Raw genomic sequence first — 22,120 nt, 5'->3', positions numbered from 1 at the left:
CATCTGCTGTCCTCTTATGATCCCATTCATTTGATTTGTTTTTGGTGTTTCTGCAGGTTTTATATAACATTGTGGTTCTAAAAGCAGCACATCAGTGCAGCTGGTTTTAAAGAGTTAATTCTCAGAAACAAGAGTTAAAAGATCCTTAAATTAATTTAGAAAAAATATAGTAATTTACTGATGTGGAAAATAAGAAATTTACTCTTACTCTTACTCTTACTTTTACTTAAAGTAAATTTAAAAGCATTTACTTTTGGAAACTTAAGTACCTTTAAAAGCAAGTACTTTTCTACTCTTACTCGAGTAATATTTTGACTGAGCTACTTTTACTTGTAACGGAGTCAATTTTGACCAGTAGTATTTGTACTCTTACTCAAGTACTGGGGTCGAGTACTCTGTCCACCTCTGAGACTATGTAATATATTAGTTTCACCTTTTAAGTTGAATTATTGAAATAAACTAACTTTTACACCATATTCTTCACCTGTATCTATATTCTACATCTGGGCGGATGTTGACGTACATGAGGCTATTTCAGTTGCTAGTATGGTTGGCTGTCTGTACAGTCATGCAAGTTCAATGCTATTAAAGCACTTTAAACTTTAAATCAAAGCGTATTGTTTTTTCATATAAGATAAATACATTTCTATGCATTTTAGAAGTTTTGGGGATGTCCCTTGTTTTGGCACTTGCGCTGCTGAAATCGGGGCGTCCCTTATTTCTATTTCTGAAAGGTGGCAACCCTAACTACTGCTGTTACTACTACTAATACTACTTCTACTACTACTACTACTGTTACTACTACTGCTGAATACCACTAATACTGACTGCTGTTACTACTACTGCTGTTACTACCACTAATACTACTTCTACTACTACTACTGCTGTTACTACTACTGCTGTTACTACCACTACTACTACTACTACTACTAGGCCTAATAATAATAAAATAATAATAATCATGATAATAATAAGTTCTTTTAACATTTTACATGAAATGCAGGCATCAATAATTCTTATATTTTCAATCCATATTCATAAAAAATATCTATTTTAACCCGCCCTTACAATGTTAATGTTTTAAGACAAAAACAAGTTAATTAATTAATTATCAAACCGAAACCGTTGATAAAGCCTTAACATTTTTAAGGAAGCCATTCCAGACCAATGTTCTTCCGCCAATAATTTTATGAGTTTCTGGGTGGGTTTTTTTGTTGTTGTTTTTTTTTAAATCGAGTTCAACTATTCCTAACTGGAACTGGGATTCTTTTTGTCGTATTTTTCCTGTTTAGTTTCAAACATTTAGAGATCAACTTCAGTATTTCCCCCTACCCCTCGCCCCCCCGGCTGACGTCAGCCCGGCGTCAGCCGCTGACGCCGCGTCCCTTTGTTGGCTCAGCAGCGGCGACGTTTTGTTGTTATTTTCGCCGCAGCTGAAAAACAGTCGCGGATAATTTGGGCTGGTTTTTTTTTTCCTCCTCCGTGTCGTTTCAACATTCAACATCTCACACTTTTACCACATCTAGTACGACTCGAGCTTGGTAGCCAAAAAAACAACCCTTTCTTTAGGAATGGACTCAGACGAGGGTTATAACTACGAGTACGATGACGAGGATGAATGCAGCGAGGACAGCAACGAAGAGGAGCCCGACGACGACACCCTGGAGCTGGGGGACGTGGAGCTGGTCGACCCCGTGGTGGCCGGCGGGGAGCGGGACGAGGGCGGCGAGACCGGGGTGGGGGGCCACGGCCCCGGCGAGGAGGAGGAGGAGGACTACCGCTTCGAGGTGCTGACCGCCGAGCAGATCCTCCAGCATATGGTGGAGTGCATCAGGGAGGTCAACGAGGTCATCCAGGTACGTATCCGGGCATCAGGAGTCAGGAAACACCGCGGCTTCAGCAGGCCCGGCGACGTTAGCCCCGTTAGCTTCGTAGGAGTAGTTCTCCTGCTGGAAGAAGGGACGGGTTTCAGCACATTCACACAGTCTAATGCATGTAACACACACGATGGCACTCTGTTATCGAGTGGGGTTTTATTTGGGACCCGGGAAGTGATTGGTTTTTTACGGAGAAATTGGGTTTTATGTGGGAGTTTGTTCCAGGAAGTCCCCGTCGGGAAGTTGTCAGTAGGCTAAAGGCTGACAACTAAATGGACGCAGAGCCTACGGCGTAGGTTACGCGGCGACGCGCACCATACGGCGCGCGTCGCCGCGTAACCTACGCCGTAGGCTCTGCGTCGGTGTAACGCGGAACCATAAATCAGCGTTAGCTCCGGTGCTACCTTCGTAGCATCCTGAACCCCGTTAGCCGAAACTAGAGCCGAGCTGGGGGGGATAAAAACTCGGTTCCGGGGGTTGGTGGATGCTGAGTGCTGAAGGGCGTTAGTTCGCCAACAAACACTCGGGTTAATGGACGTTTTCATGGCCGTTTGGGTTCTGATCGTGGGGATCAGTCGTTGCAGTGAAGCCTGACCGTCGAGTTGGAGATCAAGTTACTTAACGTTAATTTAAACCAGCTTTTTGTCACGACTTCCGGGGAAGTTTCGCCCCCATCATAGCTAAAACTTCACAGTTTGACTTCAACGGTGTGATTACATTTCCGTAACAACGCTGGGGATCTTCGTCCCAGTGTGTTAACACAGGCCACCATTTCCTTTCACGTTGCTTCACTTGGCTACAAAATAAAATGGAAAGTGGTCTCTTCATCGACCCGCTGCTGTTCAATTCTTTGGAGGGAATTTATTTTTTACGTTTTTCCTTCATTCAGCTATACGAAAAACAATATATTTGGCCAAACTGTCTGTTGTACAAAAGCACAGCAGCTGCGTTTAACAAAAAAAAAAAAAAATTATTAGGTCAGAAACAATTCGGGTTGCCAACTCCCTGAAAAATAAATAAGGGACACCTCATCTGCAGCCTTCACCCTTCCTGGTGTGGTGAATTTTTCTAGCCCCTTTTTTTGTGAGTGAAACGATTTTTTAACTGTTTGACTCGAACCTGAATTGAATTAGATGCATATTTTTGAATGGCATGAACACAGGGAAAACAAATTATTATCCAGCAATTCACTTTAATACAAAATAACAAAATGAACTGAATACAATTAGTATCTTTCTTAAACAGAAACCTGTCCTGCTTAACTTAAAATTGCATACATTAATATAAAAATAGAATGAAAGCAGAACATCCATTCTGTAATAGTGCACATTTTTAGTGCAGGAAAAAGAAGTGCAAACAGAAAGTCTGTAGAAAACTTGTAAACATATTTGCACCTCAAAGGCCATGACTGTAGACTACAGTTGTAGTAAAACAGAAAAAAAATAACTTATGAACTCAACAGCTCAATGCAATTTTCCATTGGCATTTTATGACCATTTTTTGAATCTTGCAGTAATACGGGACAAAGGGCGTCCCTTTTCAGCTCAGTATGGGACGCGTACTTTAGTTTATAAATACGGCAATATTCCGTTTTTCAAGGGACGGTTGGCAACCCTAGAAACAATTAATGTTGATAATTCTTTGAGAATTGTATTTTTGTCTGGCTACTTAAATTTGTGTTTTCATTACTAGGACCACACAATGCTGAAAACATAGTGTATTTATTTACAATTACAGAATAAGACAGGCATTGCTTCAATACATAATATGATTATGAAAGAGGTAGTTTTCTGAACTAAGATTGATAACTGATCAATGACCTTTTATTTTAAATACCTTTTTTTTTTTTTTCATTGGCTGCCATCACCCTTTTCTCAACTGGTTTTAACCTGCCAAGCAGAAAAAGACACATTCAAACTTATTTAAGTGGGGGAAATAAGATGTACATCACTGTAAACATGTAATGCTTCTTTAAAATGGTAAAATTAATCATCTGACTTGTAGTTGTATTTTACTTTTTATCAGCAACATTTCAACAACATAATTATCCCTTGGGGATTACTGAAGTATAATTGAATAGAATTCCAAGGGAAAGTTGACCACTACCAACAGGTGCCTTTTGCTTTGCTTTGGGCATATAGCACTTTAAAGGATAATACTTGCATGATTACTCAGACAGTTTTCAAGCTTCCTTGTGTTGTAGGAATAATTGAAAGGCATAGTCTATGAAATATTCTTTTATGGTTTTCAGCATTCTTTCTGTTGCTGATTTTATTTTTTATTTCCACTTCTGTGTTTTCTCTTGTTTTTCTTCTGTTTTCTCTTGTTTTTCACTTATTTCATTAGGATATGCAAACATGACCAAAAATTACCTGCATGGTCATTTATTGGCAACACTGTTCAATGAATTGAAAAAAGTAAATTAAAATAAATGTATGTATCTAAAAGCCCTTTTATTTAGCATTTTGCTTGTCCTAAAATGTAACTATTGAACATATTGTGCATCACAATGTAGATCCTTGGAAAATATACTGTACAAGACCATCAGTATTGTTTTTATGACACTAATGAGCTGTCTTTACTTTTAAATTGTAATTTTCTGTATGATGGTGTAATATTTTGCTTCACTTGGTTAGATGTGTTTTATTTTATTTTCAGAATTTGTTTAGTAGCTGTGCCTTTAGTTAAGTATCTTTATTTGTCATTGTAATGCACGTTTTCATAGTACACACACGACAAAAGTTAATTTACGCACTGGTATACATACAAGCCCCCCCTAAAAAGCACACATACATTCACAGAAAGATTTCAGAAGTGACAGTTCAGTCTTGCCTTTGATGATTAAGAGATTTATAGAGTATTGAATGGCTTTTTCATTTTTACAGACATCAGAAATTGTACATATTTAAAAAAAAAAAAAAACGTAAATCCGTAAAAAATGCCTACTGATATTTTACACATCCTATTTTTATCAATGAGACTAGAGTATAAATACTCCCACCAATTGAAACTGGACATTTCTGCCACCATTATGGCAAAATTGATTACTTTAGAATATATGTTTATTTCAGTACATACATTGAACTCAAAAATGCTTGTCATCTGATGTTGACACATTATTGTCAGATTTCCCATTTGAGATATCTCCTGCTTTATTCCCATGTGGTTTTACTTCAAAGCCATTACACTTTGTCATGGGGTGGTCCGATCAGGACTTTTGTTGTTGATGATTGATTGTTGGAAAGAGGATATGCCAATACTACCCACATGGTCTTTTTTTAAGCCTATGATGAATTTGGCTTTCTTTAATCTTATTTCTCCTACATGGCTAAAGTTTAAGAAGGTACATTATTTCTCATTTGCTGTTGAAATTGAAATACTTTCAGGAATCAAGGTGTGCAACATCATTATATTACAATATTTTACGTAGAGGAAAGCTGATTCATTTAAATACACTGAGAAATGCTGGACACTTTTTTAAGACCTACAATGGACAGGTGACCTGTCTTGGGTGTATCTCCACCTTCAGCCTGAAGGAAGCTAGGATGGGCTCAAAACAGACCCTGCATTTGAGTAAGCTGCTATAGATGATGGATGGTCTTATTAATGCCAGCAGTTGGAAACAAGGCCGTGGTGTTGGAGATTGTACGTCAAGATCCTCATGACTTGAAAAGCTTCATAGCATTATGTCTTTATATATTTCAAGAGTGAGAAGTGTGGGTGCAGTATGCACCAAGTAATCTCAATATACACAAAAAGGGGGATAGTTTATGGTCTTTAAATATATAAGTAGCAATCCAGTTACATGGCAGTGGAGGCCATAAACATATTTTGTATTTATTGGCAGTACGTGGTTTGACATCGGTAGTCGTACAGATTTACAACAACGTAGCATGGAACTGATGGAGATTCCTGTACAGTCCATTTTCTGCACTTTGTGTACACATTCAAAAAATAAATTGACCACATATTGTCTGAAGGGGCCCTATCCACACTTTTTGCTTAAGCGGAATGACAATTTATTTTGACATAGCTCTGTTGGTCATGTATGAACGTTAATTACCAATTTGCTGCAAACACATTCAGTTCTAATGCAAAACTGCTTAGATTCATGTAATTTTGGTCCCAAACAAAACTTTTAACTATCTAATACAAGACCTAATGGTAAATGGCTTACACTTGTATAGTGCTTTCCAGCTGTACTCCTACAGCCCCAAAGCGCTTCACACTGCAGTCATTCACCCATGCACACACGGGTTGTCGGCGGAGCTGCCATGCAACGGCGCAGGCCTGACAACCGGCAGCAACTGGGGGTTCAGTTTCTTGCCCAAGGACACTTTGGTGGACCTAGGATTGTTTTATCTTTGGAATTTTCATTTAAGACATGCAAACTTCTTGTTTACAAGTTTATTTTGTGGTTAACAAAACAATAGACTCTTGACATACAATGGTTCGAAATGCTCCTTGGTCTATTGTAGATCTTGAGCAGCATTGGTGTGTTGCCAGGGAAACTTAACTTCCACATGTGGAGCTTCTGCATCCTTTAACTGCCCAGAAACATATAAGGTGTGCTTTATAAATCCAAACCCATTATTGGGCTTTGTTGTACATTTTGCCCGTTGCTTGTTATAGATGGATTAACAATTGTTGGATAACATTATTGTTATTGCTCATATTCACACACCAGTCACAAACACGCACAATGAAAATGAAACAATTCTGATCAGTTTTGTTTGCTTTGCTGATGGAATTGCCTTGCTGCTTGTGCTGGTATTATCAGGTTGATACAGATTTATTTGTATTTGATCTGAACGGGATATGAAGTCACCATAGCTCGGAATAAATAGTAGCTATTGGGGTTATCTCCATTTCTGAATCTGTGCATTGGCCTCTTAACGGGCTTAAACTGATACAAGGCAACTCTTTCCTTTCTGTAAAATATTTGATCATCTTTAAAAAAATCACACTTTTCGGTGACCACCAGTCAAATTAATGACATATCTTCACACCTTTTTTCTTTTCTTTTTTTACTTTACGTCAAATTATTGATCTGCATCAAGCTAATAAAAACAACTTGAAGTCTAAGAATAACTCTAAAAATCTTCTCACCACATAAATGATAAGAATAACCTTAGAGAATAAACGTAGCACCATTATTCACCAAACATATACTGTATCTGCATCTTGTGCTCTGGTTGCCCGTTAGTTGAAAGCACTAGTGCAGTAAAATGGTTACAAGGAGACATTTACCTTAAAGTGATTTCACAATGACAGGCTTTAGTCCACTTAAAACAAAACCAAGTATGCTTTCCAGTTTAATAAGTTAATTTAATCTGGTGTGAACACAGTAAAGGCGCTTTTCCACTAGTCAGCCTGAGTCCACTCAGCCTGACTCCACTCGGCTCGGTTTGGCGCCTTTCCACTAGGGGTCGAGGCCTAGTTGCGTGCCTGTAACTATTCTGCCGAAGTTCTAAGCGGGCTGAGTCGGGCTGTATCTGACATCATCACACTACAGGCCACCGATTGGTCGGGGGGTTGGGAGTCAGACGTCTCAGTCAGGAGGCGGATATCAGCGAAAGAGCGACTCTGACGGCGGCTTCTTGTTCATTTTATTCGACGGGCAATGGCAGCAAAAGTCTGTTTCATGATTCAACTCTGAGGTGCAGATGTTCATAAACCTGGTGGCTGACGAGAGAATTAAAAAGGGATCTAGATGGGCGATAAGGAACGACCAGATCTACCAGGAGCTCTGACATTTCATAGCTGCTTGCGACTACCAACAGCCTTTTCAGCAGCGCCGAGACAAACTAAAAAAATTTAAAAGGGCTTGCCGCTTGCAACTTCTCTCTCACTCATTTTTTAACTTCATATTGAACACAAGTCACAGACCCAGCAGCAAATATATATCATCTCCCCCATGTTCTACATCTTTAGTGTTGTTGTCTTCTTCGTTTAGATCACACAATCAAATACGTCACAGCAGCTTCGCTCCGACCCTCCTACTTCTGCTCCAAATGCTGAATTATTATGGAAAAGAAACTTGGCCGGGTTGAGTCGAGCCGAGCTGAGATGAGTAGAGCTGAGTAGGTACTAGTGGAAAAGGGCCATACGTATACTTGGTTGCAGAGGAAAGCAATTAGACAGAGACCCCCAAAGGGAGTGGTGTTGATTCAGATCAAATGGTGAGCTGGGCAATTTATAAAAAAATTAAAATAATCTGTAACCCATGTAATCTTGTGTGTCAGTATAATTTTTTTCTCCTTGAATTCTACTATAACTTTCTTCAATCGTATATGTTTATGTATTGTCCCCTTAGGAACATACTGCTCCATGTATAGTTACATGGGATACTGAGACATTTTTCAGAAAAATATTTTTTTTTGCAGAAAAAAACAACTTTTCCATGATTTCCCTTTCCATCATCTATGAAAGCAAAAATTAAAACACAACTGAAATAACAGTCTATTAATCATAATCAAAGTAAAATATTAAATGAATCATTATACTGATTTGAGGTCGTATTGCCCAGCCCTACGGCTAATTACAATGCAGTCTTTCTGGTCACAACGTTGAGTTATTGAGTTAGGTGTAGACTGTCTGTGGGATTAATACAATTGCAATTCTATATGACAAATGGATGTTAAATCCTGTATAGCTTTGTTAATTTCATTTCAGCCACTCGAGGGCATGAGGAAGTTCTTCTTAAACCATAGCAGTGCTTCATTTTCAAAATGAAGTTTGAGCAAGCGTGATGAATACCAAGAACACAAATTACCACTTATTTGAGGTGTTTAATCTACACAGGTTTATTATATCACATAACAGAAATCAGTACACTGATATTTTCTACAATTGATCTTTTTCCTGTATTTACATTTTTTGTTCCAGGCTAGCAACATCTGATCAAAAGGCACTGAGGATAATGTTGCACAATCTGAAGTAACACATTTAAAATGCTTCGATTTTGTCTGTTTGAAAAAGGGAAAAAAACAAACTGCATGTTTACAGGCTTATCAGGTGATTTGTACCAAAGCCAAATAACTTTTTGAAAACACCCTAATTGTGTAAGAGCTGAAAACAATCCCAACTGCCTTCAGCCTTTCCTAACAAAGCCGGCTCGAAAATAACTGCTACTTTAAAATGAGTTTATCTCAGCAACTACAAAGTATATTTTAATATATACAAATAGGTGAAAAAGTAAGTTGTTTAAGGTAGTACAAGCCAAAGGCGATGTTTTGATTAGGACTGGTTTCTATAATGTTAAGAGGAAAGATCTTTTATTTTCCCGTGATCCATCCATACAGACGCGCACACACATGCATATCTTGGGCATCAGTGTTTTTCACTGTTTTCATAAGAATGAATTCTGTCCAAAACTATTTTTTTTCTTTTTTTTTTTTTTTAAGGAAGTAAAATTCCTTTGTTCTTTTTCACATTTCATGGTGGATTCCAGTTTTAGTTATTTTAGTTACCACTATTTGATCTCTTACCTAGCAAATACATAGTTAATGTTTTAAAAAGGCATACAGAACCCATGCATGAATGTGTTTCAGGGATTTTAATCTCATTGCGAGGATCTAGGAGGAATTACGATTCCAGTCCCAGTATATACCTCATGATAACAGATTCTAATTCTACGATCCAAGGGGGGGTTGTTGTAGTTTTTAAATTGAGTATTTGCAACTTTGCTACATTATATATTTTACTCAATTAAAAAAAAAAACAAAAAAAAAAAACAAGAGAGAGAAAAGAGCTCACTATATGACAAATATTTCTTGTTCTTCTAGAATCCTGCAACAATAACACGCATTCTTCTCAGTCACTTCAACTGGGACAAAGAAAAGCTTATGGAAAGGCAAGTATCCCTGAATTACATTCACTTTTTGCTACTTTTCAGTGAACAAGTACCAGAATAGAAACATCATGGGAGAGCTAATGTTTGTATGCTCTTTAATGCTGTGATATCCTTTGTTTCTATCTGTGTAGATATTTTGATGGTAATCTGGACAAGCTTTTTTCTGAGTGTCATGTCATCAACCCAAGCAAGAAGCCACGGATCCGTCCTCCAATCAACACTAGATCCTCAGCACAGGACATGCCATGCCAGATCTGCTATCTGAATTTCCCCAACTCAGTGAGTTGTTTTTCTTAGAATAAACCCACCCCAAAGACCTTGATTTTATTGATGACCAAGAATGCATACATTCATAGTAATTTCATGTCTTTTTTTTTTTTTTTTTTTTTTAAATCATATTTCGTATCAACCTAGATGTATTTTTCTTGCAGTACTTTACAGGCCTGGAGTGTGGACACAAATTCTGCATGCAGTGCTGGGGAGATTATTTGACTACTAAAATCATAGAGGAAGGAATGGGACAGGTATGTTCTGAGATTTATTTGGTATTCAAGTTAGTCATCAATGTCACACTGCTTTCAGACAGCAAGGAACAACATTTGTTTTCCTCCATTTTGAGTTGCCTCCAGTCTAAGCACTCCATAGGCTGCTAATCACTTTCCGACTAATTATCTTGTGAAACAAAATTGGCTATACTTTAAAATGGCAATATGACAAATTAGCTAACTTGACATGAAAGGACATTAAGTCTTTTAATGAGTTTGACTAACGATTTCCTCTCTGTGTTGTCTTCTCAGACCATTTCTTGTCCTGCTCATAGTTGTGACATTTTGGTTGATGACAACACAGTCATGTGAGTATCAATTTTTGCATATATTTTTGTTATTTTGTTACATATCTGTTATTGATACCCATTGCAATAGATGTGAGTGGCTGATTGTTGTTGTGAGAGGGAATAAAACATATAAATTATATCTGTAACAGAGGATAAGGTGTGGCTCATTTTTCTCAGTACTTTGCTTCATTTGTTTCATGCTTTTATGTCAAGCCAAAATTAAAATAACTATGCTTTGGAAAAATAAATTGTAGTCGTCATAGTCATATAAAAGAAAGTAGATAAATGTTAGTCTGGCTCTTTGCTGCTTTTTATTGTTTAAGATTGCTGTACAAGAAATGTACAGTAATAAGCATGATCCTCAATCTCTTGTACCAGCTCTTAATCCGAGTGCAATCGTCTTAACCTGCATTCTGATGTCAGACAGGTAACTCACATGTTTTGCAAATTATAGAATAAATGGGTCAAATTCACAAGAATATCTTGTCAAATAACTACCTGATCTGTCTACTCCGTACCAAGCAATTACAGGTGGTATGTACTAATTTAATAGGGAACTCTTTCTTGTCATTAATGGTGTCCTATCATACAACTATATTATTGTGAAACAAACTACGTTTCTCACTTGTTGAAGAGAACTAGCAGTTTCTCTCAAAACCTAATTTTTTTCACCCTCAAGTCTGTTAGACTGCGCAGATTAATTATCACAGAAACATGGGTACATGTGTCTGTTCAGTCAAACCAAGCAAAACACTTTCTTGTGTTACACTCACCTGTTTATGTGTCCTAATAAGTGACTTGGCAAACCCTAATCGGTCCTTTCCATTATTGAGGTTTCCAAATAGTTGTGCTATACTTTCTGTATCTACTCTTGTGAAGTCTCCATATAATAGAAGGAATGGATCATGATGTTCTCACCAACCGGAAAGGCGTTATGCAAATGGTATTTTTTTTAATTGTGGAGGAAACCCTGCAATGACCCCACCCGACCCCCCACTGCTCTAGCATTAATGTTTTCACCACTTATGTAATGACAAAAAACTGACAGATTCTGAATGTATAAGAAATTTCTATTCCCTCTCATATTTTATGTCATGAAGACTAAGACTTTATTTAAATGTTCCCACAGGCGCCTCATAACAGATTCTAAAGTGAAGTTGAAGTACCAGCATTTAATTACAAATAGTTTTGTAGAGGTAAGCTTTGTGATTTTGTTTTTATTTAAGAGTTGTGAACTAAATATAGAACCTTTTATATATATGTTATTGAGTTGTCTTTCTGATTTCTATTTGTTATTTTAAAGCACTTTGAGATTTTTATCTGTAAAAAGCACTCTATAGATAAACGTTACTTACTTACTTTAAAGTAATCTGTTCTGGACTGCTTTGAAAAGCTGAAATATAGTAATATGTACCTAGGAGTTTATGAAAACTAAATTTCTCTCTCATTACTCTTTTAAGTGCAACCGACTATTAAAATGGTGCCCTGCTCCAGACTGCCATCATGTCGTCAAAGTGCAGTACCCAGACGCCAAGCCAGTGAGGTGCAAGTGTGGCCGTCAATTCTGGTAGGAAAGTTTGTATCTGTTAGAGTAAATTCTCAGTAAATATTGGCTGTGTTGAGATTAAATTGCATTCTTTGAATTATACGTTGGTTCCCATTTGTATAAATATCTTGTTTATAGCTTCAACTGTGGAGAGAATTGGCACGACCCTGTGAAGTGTAAGGTACGAAGACCATCTTCTGATGTAAAATTTAGTTAAAATTGCCAATAGTATTATTTCTCATGTTAATTCAATGTGTTTTGCAGTGGCTGAGAAAATGGATCAAGAAATGTGATGATGATAGTGAAACATCAAACTGGATTGCAGCAAATACCAAGGTAAGGAATCTATTTTTGTCCCACCTCTCGCCACAGAGTACAGAAAAGTGGACTGTATATAGCTGTACAAGTTCCTCTTTCATTACACTGATTACTTACTTTTTACCATGTTTGTAAGCTTGGAATTGCAATTGGTGTCCACTCTTTTCTTGCCGTCATGAGTGTTAACCTAATCAGAAATGCTCTTTTGAATGACATTTTGTTGTTATCAAGCCAGTTTTCCTCCTTGCTGTCCGCAGGTGTGTGATGTTTTAACATTTTATCTGATGATTCTGATTTGCAAATTATTATATTCCTGTTTGTATAAGACACTTTGTCCTGAAGAGCGACTTGTAAATGCACATTATTCTCCTTTACCTGACAGGAGTGTCCTAAATGTCACGTGACCATTGAGAAAGATGGTGGTTGCAATCACATGGTTTGTCGGAACCAGAACTGCAAAGCTGAGTTCTGCTGGGTTTGTCTGGGACCATGGGAACCTCATGGCTCAGCCTGGTAAGAAATGGTGGCTTTCTCCCCATGTCAGCATAGAGGGCTCCGGTGATTTTTACAGTGTCCTCTGAAATGTTTAATGATGAAAGCAAAGGATTTGGATCAGACTACGGTGATAATTGCTGCTTGACATTAGTCTTTTCTGCTGTGAAGCAACGGTCACAAATCACACATCTCGGAACAAAAATAGGTAAATAGACATGTCTACTATTGCGTGGAAAAGTATGTTAATCTCTTAGAATTATCTGAATTTCTGCATTAGTTGCTGTAAAAAGTAATATGATCTTCATTTAAGTCACAATAATGGATAAACATAGTGCTCTTAGGCCTTTTACACACATTTATAATTTGTTGTGTCTTTATTGAACTTACAAACTAAGTCTCCCCTTGGGATTAATAGCTGGTTAAACCCACTTTGTTAGCAATAACTTCAGGCAAGAACTTTGGCTTGCTCAGAATAATCGCTGCACTACATTCAGGATACATTTTTGACCATTCCACTTTACTGCTCAATCTCTGATTTCTCTCTGACATTTCTAGGATGTCTGATGTCAGTTGCTCTCTTTAGGTCATTCTTTGTGGGGTAAACATCTGGACCCTGTTTAGGCCACCCTACAAGTCTCATTTTCTTTTTTCTGCACATGGTCATTGTCGTATTGCATCCCCCAACTTCTACTAAACCTCAGCTTATGGACAGCCACCCTGACATCATCCTGTAGGATATTTTGGAACCGTGAACATTGATTTTCCCTTTCATGATGGCAAGATAACGAGGTCATGATGTATTGAAACAAGTCTATAATTATACAACCTCATGTCATATCATATACCACACAAGCTCCGATTGCTGACGCAATGATGTTTTGATGTTGATAAGCAGTGCCTTTTTGAGTATTCTGCCCAAACTATTCAACTTGTTTCATCGGCCCATAGAATATTTTCCTTGCAGCGTTATGGAATACCAAAGTGCTCTTTAGCATTCCTCTTTTTTTGAGAGTACCCACTTTCTCTGTGTCATTGCCATCAACAAACGGCCTGACTTGTGTAGCGTAGACTCATGAACAGAGATGTTTGCCTGTTCTAGTTTCTGTCTTAAAGCCTCTAGCTATGTTTTAGCCAAAAAAGTAAGGAAATTTGTGTTTGGTAGATTTTTTCTATCTGTATTGTAACTATGCTTCTTGGCCATAAATCCTACACTGTTGGCAAGTTTATTTCCCTTTTTAAATGGTGCCACCTTTTGTTAGGAACTCTCATTTGTGGAATGAGCAGCAGAGCCAAGTATGTGAGTGGTGCCAAATGAAAAAATTGCCAAATCTTCTCTGCTAATGCCAAATGGCACATTTTGTTGTTGCTCTTGACTCATGTTTTGAGCTTCTGGCACCCCCCGGTGCTGCCAATCAGGCACCTGATTGGCAGCATCTGTTACAGCCCTGCTACAGTGATCAGTCGGTGGCTGCTCCAAGAATGATTATTTTCAAAAGTGTCATGAAAACACTTTTTGCGAAGTTTTGTCATCACTGGGAGCGCCAGGTGTGAAGTACCTGGTCAATCTACAGTAATCAAAAACTAGTTTCCAGCTTTATTAATATGACATAGTTGTCTTATAACACTACTCATCATTATACAGTAGATAAAGTACTTTGCCCCTGAATAATCATTTGAATGATCATCCACTGCCTTCACTACTGGCTATTTTCTCAACAGCGCCAATCGCAATAATTTATCAAAGTCTAAAGATGTTTGATTCCATTTTCTTCAACGTTGAGATTTTCTTTTTTGGTGTTTTGAAGAAAAGTCTTGCTGGACAGGATATGTGGAGAGTTGCGATGATTACGCTTTTTCGAAAAATGGCAATTAATGGAAACACTGATGCCCCGCAGCCTTGCCTTAATTGAACTTTCAAAGATTTGATTTTCTTTTGCCCAAAAGTGTAATGGAGACGAGGCTTATGAGAATGCTGGTGCAAGACATAATGTCATAAAATCTCAGATGGACTTCAATAGACTCTTTGCGTAATGGCATGTTAACATGTCAAAACTTGTTTGCTGTTCATATAACCTTAAGGTAATGATTAATCACAAACTTACCTTTTTATATTTGAAAGAAAAAAAAATGTGGGTCGCATAGCAGGTTGATATTATTTCGTTTTATCAAAATTTGCGGTTCCAGTTGTGGTCGGGTTGGCTGAAAACATTATATATATTAATATTTTATTTAAAATTTCAGGTACAACTGCAATCGCTACAATGAGGATGATGCCAAGGCAGCCAGAGATGCTCAAGAGGTAAAACTTTGTAATTTTACTTTTTAAATGTTCTGCATGGTATTATTTTTAGAAAGGTGTGGCATATTATTATGGGTAATTCAAATGACAATGACACCTAATGTAAAACTAGAAAAGGGCTGCATTTCCTTTGAAAATCTAGGGTTGAACGCTGATGAGAGCTGAACTTTGTTTTTCATCAATTCAGCTGTTTTTTCAGCAGAGTAAATGCTAAAGTCAGGTGAAAATGATCAAACGTGGCTCAGACATTTGAAAACTCAGATGCTGGAAGAAAAGAAAGCTGAAGACTTGAAGAGCAGAAGAAGAACCCCAAGGCAGGAAGGTCAGATGAAAAGTAGATGAGCTGAAGAAAGATTGGCTGAAAAAGGAACTCTGTTTTCAAGAGAAAAGTCGAAGAATTCAGCCAGAACTCTATCAGAATGATCAAATTTAACACAGTTTAGAAAGTGGTTTTGGTTGTGTCCAGGTTTGTTCTAGTTTTTTGAAGCAGTTCAGGTTGTTTTTGAGATGGTTCTGTCTGGGTGGTTCTAGCTCTGTCTGAGGTGATTCTGGTTGTTATCCCTCACTGACATAGTGAAGAGAAACATTTTTTAAGAATGTGTGAAGGCTCCACCATTGAAATCCAATATAAATGCTGAATATTTTACAATCTTTAACGGGTAATATTTAATAAAAAAAAAGACAGACCATTTTAAAATCACGTGCTAAGAGTGTTAAGTCTTGTGATTAGTTTGGAATTTGAATGGTGTGTCAAACTGAAAGTATCCTGAGGTAATATGGTCTGAAACGGGAAATTTTCCCATCATATTTGAATGGGCCTTGGAAATCCTGGAATATCTTGAAAAGGGTAAGGATTTGAAGTACAAAAAGTCATAGCAGTAACAACCTGAATGAGCTGAACATTTTGATATTTGAATGGTTGCAATAGCTCAAAAAACGTAGAACAACTTAATCAATAAAAAAACGGCAGAAAAATTCGAGAAAGAGGATCGGTGTAGGTTGGACGCTGACTCAACAGCCAACCAACAAGATTATTAAGCCTCGTCCTCCAAGCACATATACAAGCTTAGACAACAGCTTGCTATTACCTCCTTTGACACTATGACCTTCACTAAGCCATAACACACTTCTCAGTGAGTTTCAGTAGAGAAGCTTGCAACTCACTATTTTGAAAGCTATTTATTGTCCTCCACCGAATAATGCTGTATTATGTGTAGTGCCCAAAGGAGTGCAATATATACACAGTTCAGCACTTGATGATGATGAATACTCTTAAGAGATTTACAAGTTGATTTACAGTTCAGATTTTCTTTAGGCAATTCAAGCCAAGCTTTTTCTGAAGTTTTGGTTCATGCTTGCGCCACCTAGGAGATTCACATCTGAAAATAAGGGAAGGGCATAAGGAAAGACCATGCATGACATGATGCACAAAATATGCTATGGCCAGTCACTTTTTTACTTGTATCACATCAAGACTGGTAGATTATCTTCCATTTTAAAGGAAGTATATCAAAGCCTTTTTTTAACAGTCAACAATTTCCTTAGGTCTGAATTATGTATCGATGGCATGTTTTGGTCAGAATCAGAGACACAGAACATTGGGTCCCTTTCCAACATGTTTTTGTAGCTCTGTTCATAGCATCTGATTTTAGGGGGTGGAGTCATATCGTCAGCTCCAGCCCTCTGTTTAGTGTGCTGCTTCTGAAAACACCTGTACAGGTTTGTGCTACCACTTCAGAAGAACTGCAAACCCTTCATAATGACAAGTTGGGGGAAAGAAAATGTTGGAATAGATGGATGATTCCACTTTGATCTAGGTTTGTGACGTCACAGAACCCTGCAAATCTGAACAGCTTACTGAGATGTTCAGATAAAAGCTACCTTTGTGTCAGTGACAGGATTGTGTTACATTTGTACACATTTTTGAATAGGCAGTTATTTGTTGTTGTTTTTTTAATTAATATGCCACTTATAACACCACTCTGATAAGGCCACTGCAGACCAAATGGGGGAGCATGCTAACATATCTAACATTTAACAGCTTTAATGATTGCTTTTGTGTACGTGTAAGTATTTATTTGGTTGTATCTATCTACATCATCAAGCAGTTGCAAGAGTAGCTTTCAGTAGCATGTACAATGTTTTAGTCATCGTTGCACTTTTAGTGCATGTTTGTGTAAATGGCTTAATTGAAATAAATGTATGTGTGCTACCAGTTCCATACTGTGTGTGCCCAAGTTCTCACTGGAACTAAGAAAGTGGACCATATCGCTCTAGTTCTGAGGTCTTTACACAGGCAACATCTCAGAGAAAACACATCAGGGACGTGTTGTTGCTATATCAACCATCCAGACCTCCTCAGGTCTTCTGGTTCAGTTCTGCTCTGTCACCAGAACCAGAATCAAACCTGGAGAAGCAGCATTCAGCTTTTATGCTCCACTGATCTGGAACAAACTTCTAAAAACTGCAGGAATGCTGAAACCCTGTTCCTTTTTAAATCAAAGTTAAAAACTCATTTCAGCTGCTTTTGACTACCATACATTATTATTTGTTTAATTCTGAATTTTGATTTAAATAGTTAATTTCGGTCCTAAACTGTAAGTCTAACTTAAAGGGGACCTATTATGGCATGTAATACCTATTTTAAACAGGCCTTGAATGTCTTAAAAACAAGCTTTTGATTATTTTTACTAAATAAATTAGAAATTCAGTCTCTGAGCCTGAGTCTTTATCTTCCCATTCTCTAACCTCATTATCTGAGGGATCCTGAGTGGGCAGGGAGGCTATGATAATGAGGCTCTGTGCTGATTGGCTGCCTGAATGACGCGATACACTGCTACGAAAAAATGGTGGAAGCTCCGGCCGGCGGAGTTAGTTGTGGGCGTGGTTTCACGCATCGGAAGCCAACCTGTGCAAATCGCTCCCGTCGTTACGTAACGACGGGAGCAGAATCTGAACGGCTCGTAGATCCACATCACACTGGACGGCTCATCCGGGCGGCTGTACAGACACTGCAGAATTTGGTTGCTTTCCTCCTTCTCTGAGTTGGCAGGCTGAGGGGAGACCACTTTATATATGTTAAAGCAAGAAAAAACGTGTTTTTCATAATAGGTCCCCTTTAAGTCTACCTTTTCTTTATAATGGCAGTGCACTGTAGCTCATAATTTGTTTTTCCTCTTTACTTTTCATGTTTTCATCATATATAGCACCTTGAATTGCCTTGTCGCTGATATGTTCTATGCAAATAACCTTGCCTTGCGCAGCGCTCCAGGGCCGCCTTGCAGAGGTACCTGTTCTACTGCAACCGCTACATGAACCACATGCAGAGTCTGCGCTTTGAGCACAAGCTCTATGCTCAGGTGAAGCAGAAGATGGAAGAGATGCAGCAGCACAACATGTCCTGGATTGAGGTGCAGTTTCTGAAGAAGGCTGTGGATGTGCTGTGCCAGTGCCGCTCCACGCTCATGTTTACTTACGTCTTTGCCTTCTACCTCAAGAAGAACAACCAGTCCATTATCTTTGAGGTAAGGTAAAATGCCAGCTGTTGACTTGTCATAAATTTGTGCTTGGCATAGAAACTGGGGCTATTTTTATTTTCATGAATACAATTTAATTGTTGTTCAATCTGACGAGCTCTAAATCGGGAATTGACAGTCGTTATAGAAATGCTGACTAATAGTATTTGTAATGGCACACAAGTCCAAAGCAACATAGACTCTGAAGCTGGCACCACTAGCTCTGAGACTCAAGATCAAGTTTTTTTTTAAATTATTATTGGCTTCATGAAGAATGGTCAGGAGTTTTTGACAGTGATCATCGGCCTGGTGGGAGTTGTGGCTTGACAGGAGTTCTGGATTAAGGAGGAACATATCATAGATAAGTGGAATCTATGCTTTTTTAAGTGTGCCGTGATGCATAATAATGTTGTTTACCAAACGTCTGTTAACCAGAACAACCAGGCAGACCTAGAAAATGCCACTGAGGTCCTGTCCGGCTACCTAGAGCGAGACATCTCCCAGGATTCCTTGCAGGACATCAAGCAGAAAGTGCAAGATAAGTACAGGTCAGTAAAACAACTGTACCTACCTACCTTATTTAAGCTAGATTTCACAGACTCAACAATGTCTTATTTTTCTTTCTACAGATACTGTGAGAGCAGGCGAAGAGTGCTGCTACAGCATGTGCATGAAGGCTATGAGAAGGACCTGTGGGAATACATTGAGGATTGAGGCCACGTCCCAGTACAACGGACTATTGAGTATCATGACAAACTAGAGCGCTGATGCAATTAAACAGGGCAGCACGGGCCTTCTGCCGCCTATCCTTTGGCAAACCAACCACTTTGGCATCATTTTTTTTCCTGAATTTGTTTTACAAAAATCTTCAAAATAAATTATATTTAAAATGTAGAGTAATAAAAAGAAAATGTACTACAGTATTGTTAGAAACAGAGTGGAGTCCTGAGAAAGCAGAAAAATTCATCTTAAAAGAATGCATCCTTTGGCCTGTATTGTTATCAATCCCTAAACTATCCTTTCTCTTTTTTTTTTTTTATCTTTCGGGGAGGGTGGATTTTAATTTTTTGGGTTTTTTTTTTTAATAATTTTTTTCTGACTTGATTTTTGAACTAAGTTTCCCATTTGTGTGAAAATGTTTTCAACAAAGCTTTAATTGTCCTGGCCATGTCTGCAGTATGTGGTGAGGTCCCACCCTGGATGGCTGAATATTGATGTGCTGATTGCAAAGGGGCAAAGACATTTCATAGGGAAAAGAAGGAAAAATATATAGAACAAAATGGCAAGTCTGCATTTTTCAATTTGTAAATAGTCCATATGCATGGAAGTTAACGAGCAAGAGTGGCACGTGTTTGCATAATTTTGAAGTATTTATTCTTTACAAATATTGGAAAAGGTCTACTTTTGCCATGTAGGTTGAGTCTGATTAGTCCTTCCATAAACTGAGTTTGGTATATTTGGCAATAAGACATTTGTCCTATCATCTTCAGTTTCTTTAAGATCAGTGCACAAGTTACGCCTTATCAGTAACTTTCAGTGGGGGACTCAAACTCGTCAAGTGATCAGATGGAAGACTTGGTGAAAGTACACAGTTGGGGTAGGAGACTTTTACACGTCAAAGTGAAGTAAAATGCACCGGCTCACGTCCCTCTATGCTAATCTTTTACCATACCCTCTTTGTTGTTTTTAGAGGTGTTTAACATTTAACATTACTAATTATTTGCAGGAGCCAAACTGAGTGACATTCACTCTTCTTTTTTTTTTGTTTCCTTTTTTTTTTCTTTTCTCTCTTTCCTGGCATGACTTGAGGAAGCCCTCTCAAGGCTCAGCTTGCACCTTTGGGATTGAATGAGAATAGTAGAATGTACTGACAGCACAGCTTTGTAGTGCTGCTAGTTGGGATCGATCATCGTCACGCAGGGTCATGCATTTGTAGCACTCTTGCAGGGAACATCTGGATAGCATAAGGCTGAGAGAGGCTGCGGCTCTTTGAAGAGATCTCTTGCCCTGGAGTGAGACTGCACAGCTCGACTTGTGATCCTAAAGCAGATTGGTAGTACAGGGCAAACTTCTTAAAGCTGAAGGGATTTTTTTGTAAAGTTGTTATGCTTTTGCATAAATGTTATGCAAAAAGAAAAAAGAAAAAAAAAAATATTTTTCATACATGGGTTGAGGTTCAAAAATGTTATTGCCCGAGCAGGTTTTGCATCGTTTTGTGTGGTGGTCGCTCTAGTTGTCAAGCTCTCTGCTTGTAAATGCTTGTTCATGTCTCTACAATGTGGCAGTCTTTTCAAAATGGACTGGAGGGACATGATTATTACAGGCACCGGAGCAAGTCAAAAGATGACTCCAAAGTGTCATTCATTAAAACTCATCCATTGCCCTAGTTTCAGATCTTTGGGGAATTCTCCCAAATGCTTATGTGTTCCAACTTATTATTTTATCCTAGCAAATTATATAAACTGTATTGTTTATTTGAATAAATGTCATGAGAAATCTCATTTTTGGGAGTATTGTGTGAGTCATTAGAGTAGGTTTGGTCTCAAGCGCATTAATTAGCCAAATATCCATGGTGCATCCTTGCGCTGTGTGAGCTATGCGACATAGTACACTACAGGCGTTGACAGGACTGTCTTCCAGAAGTGTGAATTTAATCCAGAAACCTAATTTTGATTTGAGAAGAAAAAGTTAGCTTTCTTGCACCAAGTTTACTTCCAGATTGTACAATAAAGATCAGTTTTTTTTTTTCTTTTAATGTCAAGTCTTTTTGTTTAAAGTTACAACCAATGATACAAGTTAAATGCATAAAAGATGGGCTCCTTTTTCCAAGTTGTCTAGCAGTAACAGCAGTTACAGCTGCGATCGTCAGACTAATCCCACTGGGGCTCACTTTGTTTTCATAGTGTGTGCTAGTTGTTCATGCTCATTTCAATTTTACGTTTTAACAGAAGCAGCTATTTGCATTAAATTGAGTCATCCAAAAACTTTTACTACTTTTCTACATATCTTTTCTTTATGCTATATCAAAAGGTCATTTATTTCCTATTAGTGTAAAAAAACAAAAAAATGTGGGAAAAATTAGATGTTTGTTTTGGAGAAAATATTAAAGTACAAACTGTTGCAAAAGTTGTTCTTGCATGGGTGGTTGATTACGGGTCCAAAGCTTGTTGCATCTACAATGTCACCTGTACAAGATAAACCCAGCCCTGGAAATAAAGATCAGCTGAACTGTGCTGCAAAGAGGAAATATGCAGCTGTGCCTTCTTCCACTGGGTGGGGACAAACACTGGTTTTAACTAGAAATTACACGTTTTTAGGTGTAAGGGGCTAGAACCAAAAAAACAGCAATACACGTGTTGCTTTTCCAAATAAAGTGCATG

General features: G+C 38.0%; 1 protein-coding gene across 1 annotated transcript; it reads left to right on the top strand.

The window, feature by feature from the left end:
• The first annotated feature begins 1,362 nt into the window (after window positions 1-1,362).
• Window positions 1,363-21,491, top strand: arih1 (ariadne ubiquitin-conjugating enzyme E2 binding protein homolog 1 (Drosophila)). The gene is made up of 14 exons (XM_061721793.1): window positions 1,363-1,856; window positions 9,665-9,732; window positions 9,864-10,011; window positions 10,164-10,256; window positions 10,530-10,585; window positions 11,697-11,763; window positions 12,028-12,134; window positions 12,252-12,294; window positions 12,378-12,449; window positions 12,814-12,944; window positions 15,168-15,225; window positions 18,489-18,749; window positions 19,176-19,288; window positions 19,370-21,491. The coding sequence occupies exons 1-14, from the start codon at window positions 1,572-1,574 to the stop codon at window positions 19,452-19,454; spliced, it is 1,587 nt and encodes a 528-aa protein (XP_061577777.1). The 5' UTR covers window positions 1,363-1,571; the 3' UTR covers window positions 19,455-21,491.
• The last annotated feature ends 629 nt before the right edge of the window (window positions 21,492-22,120 follow it).

Source organism: Cololabis saira, chromosome 5 (assembly GCF_033807715.1).
Source record: "Cololabis saira isolate AMF1-May2022 chromosome 5, fColSai1.1, whole genome shotgun sequence".
Taxonomy (NCBI): domain Eukaryota; kingdom Metazoa; phylum Chordata; class Actinopteri; order Beloniformes; family Belonidae; genus Cololabis; species Cololabis saira.
This window is presented reverse-complemented; position numbering and strand designations above follow the sequence as displayed.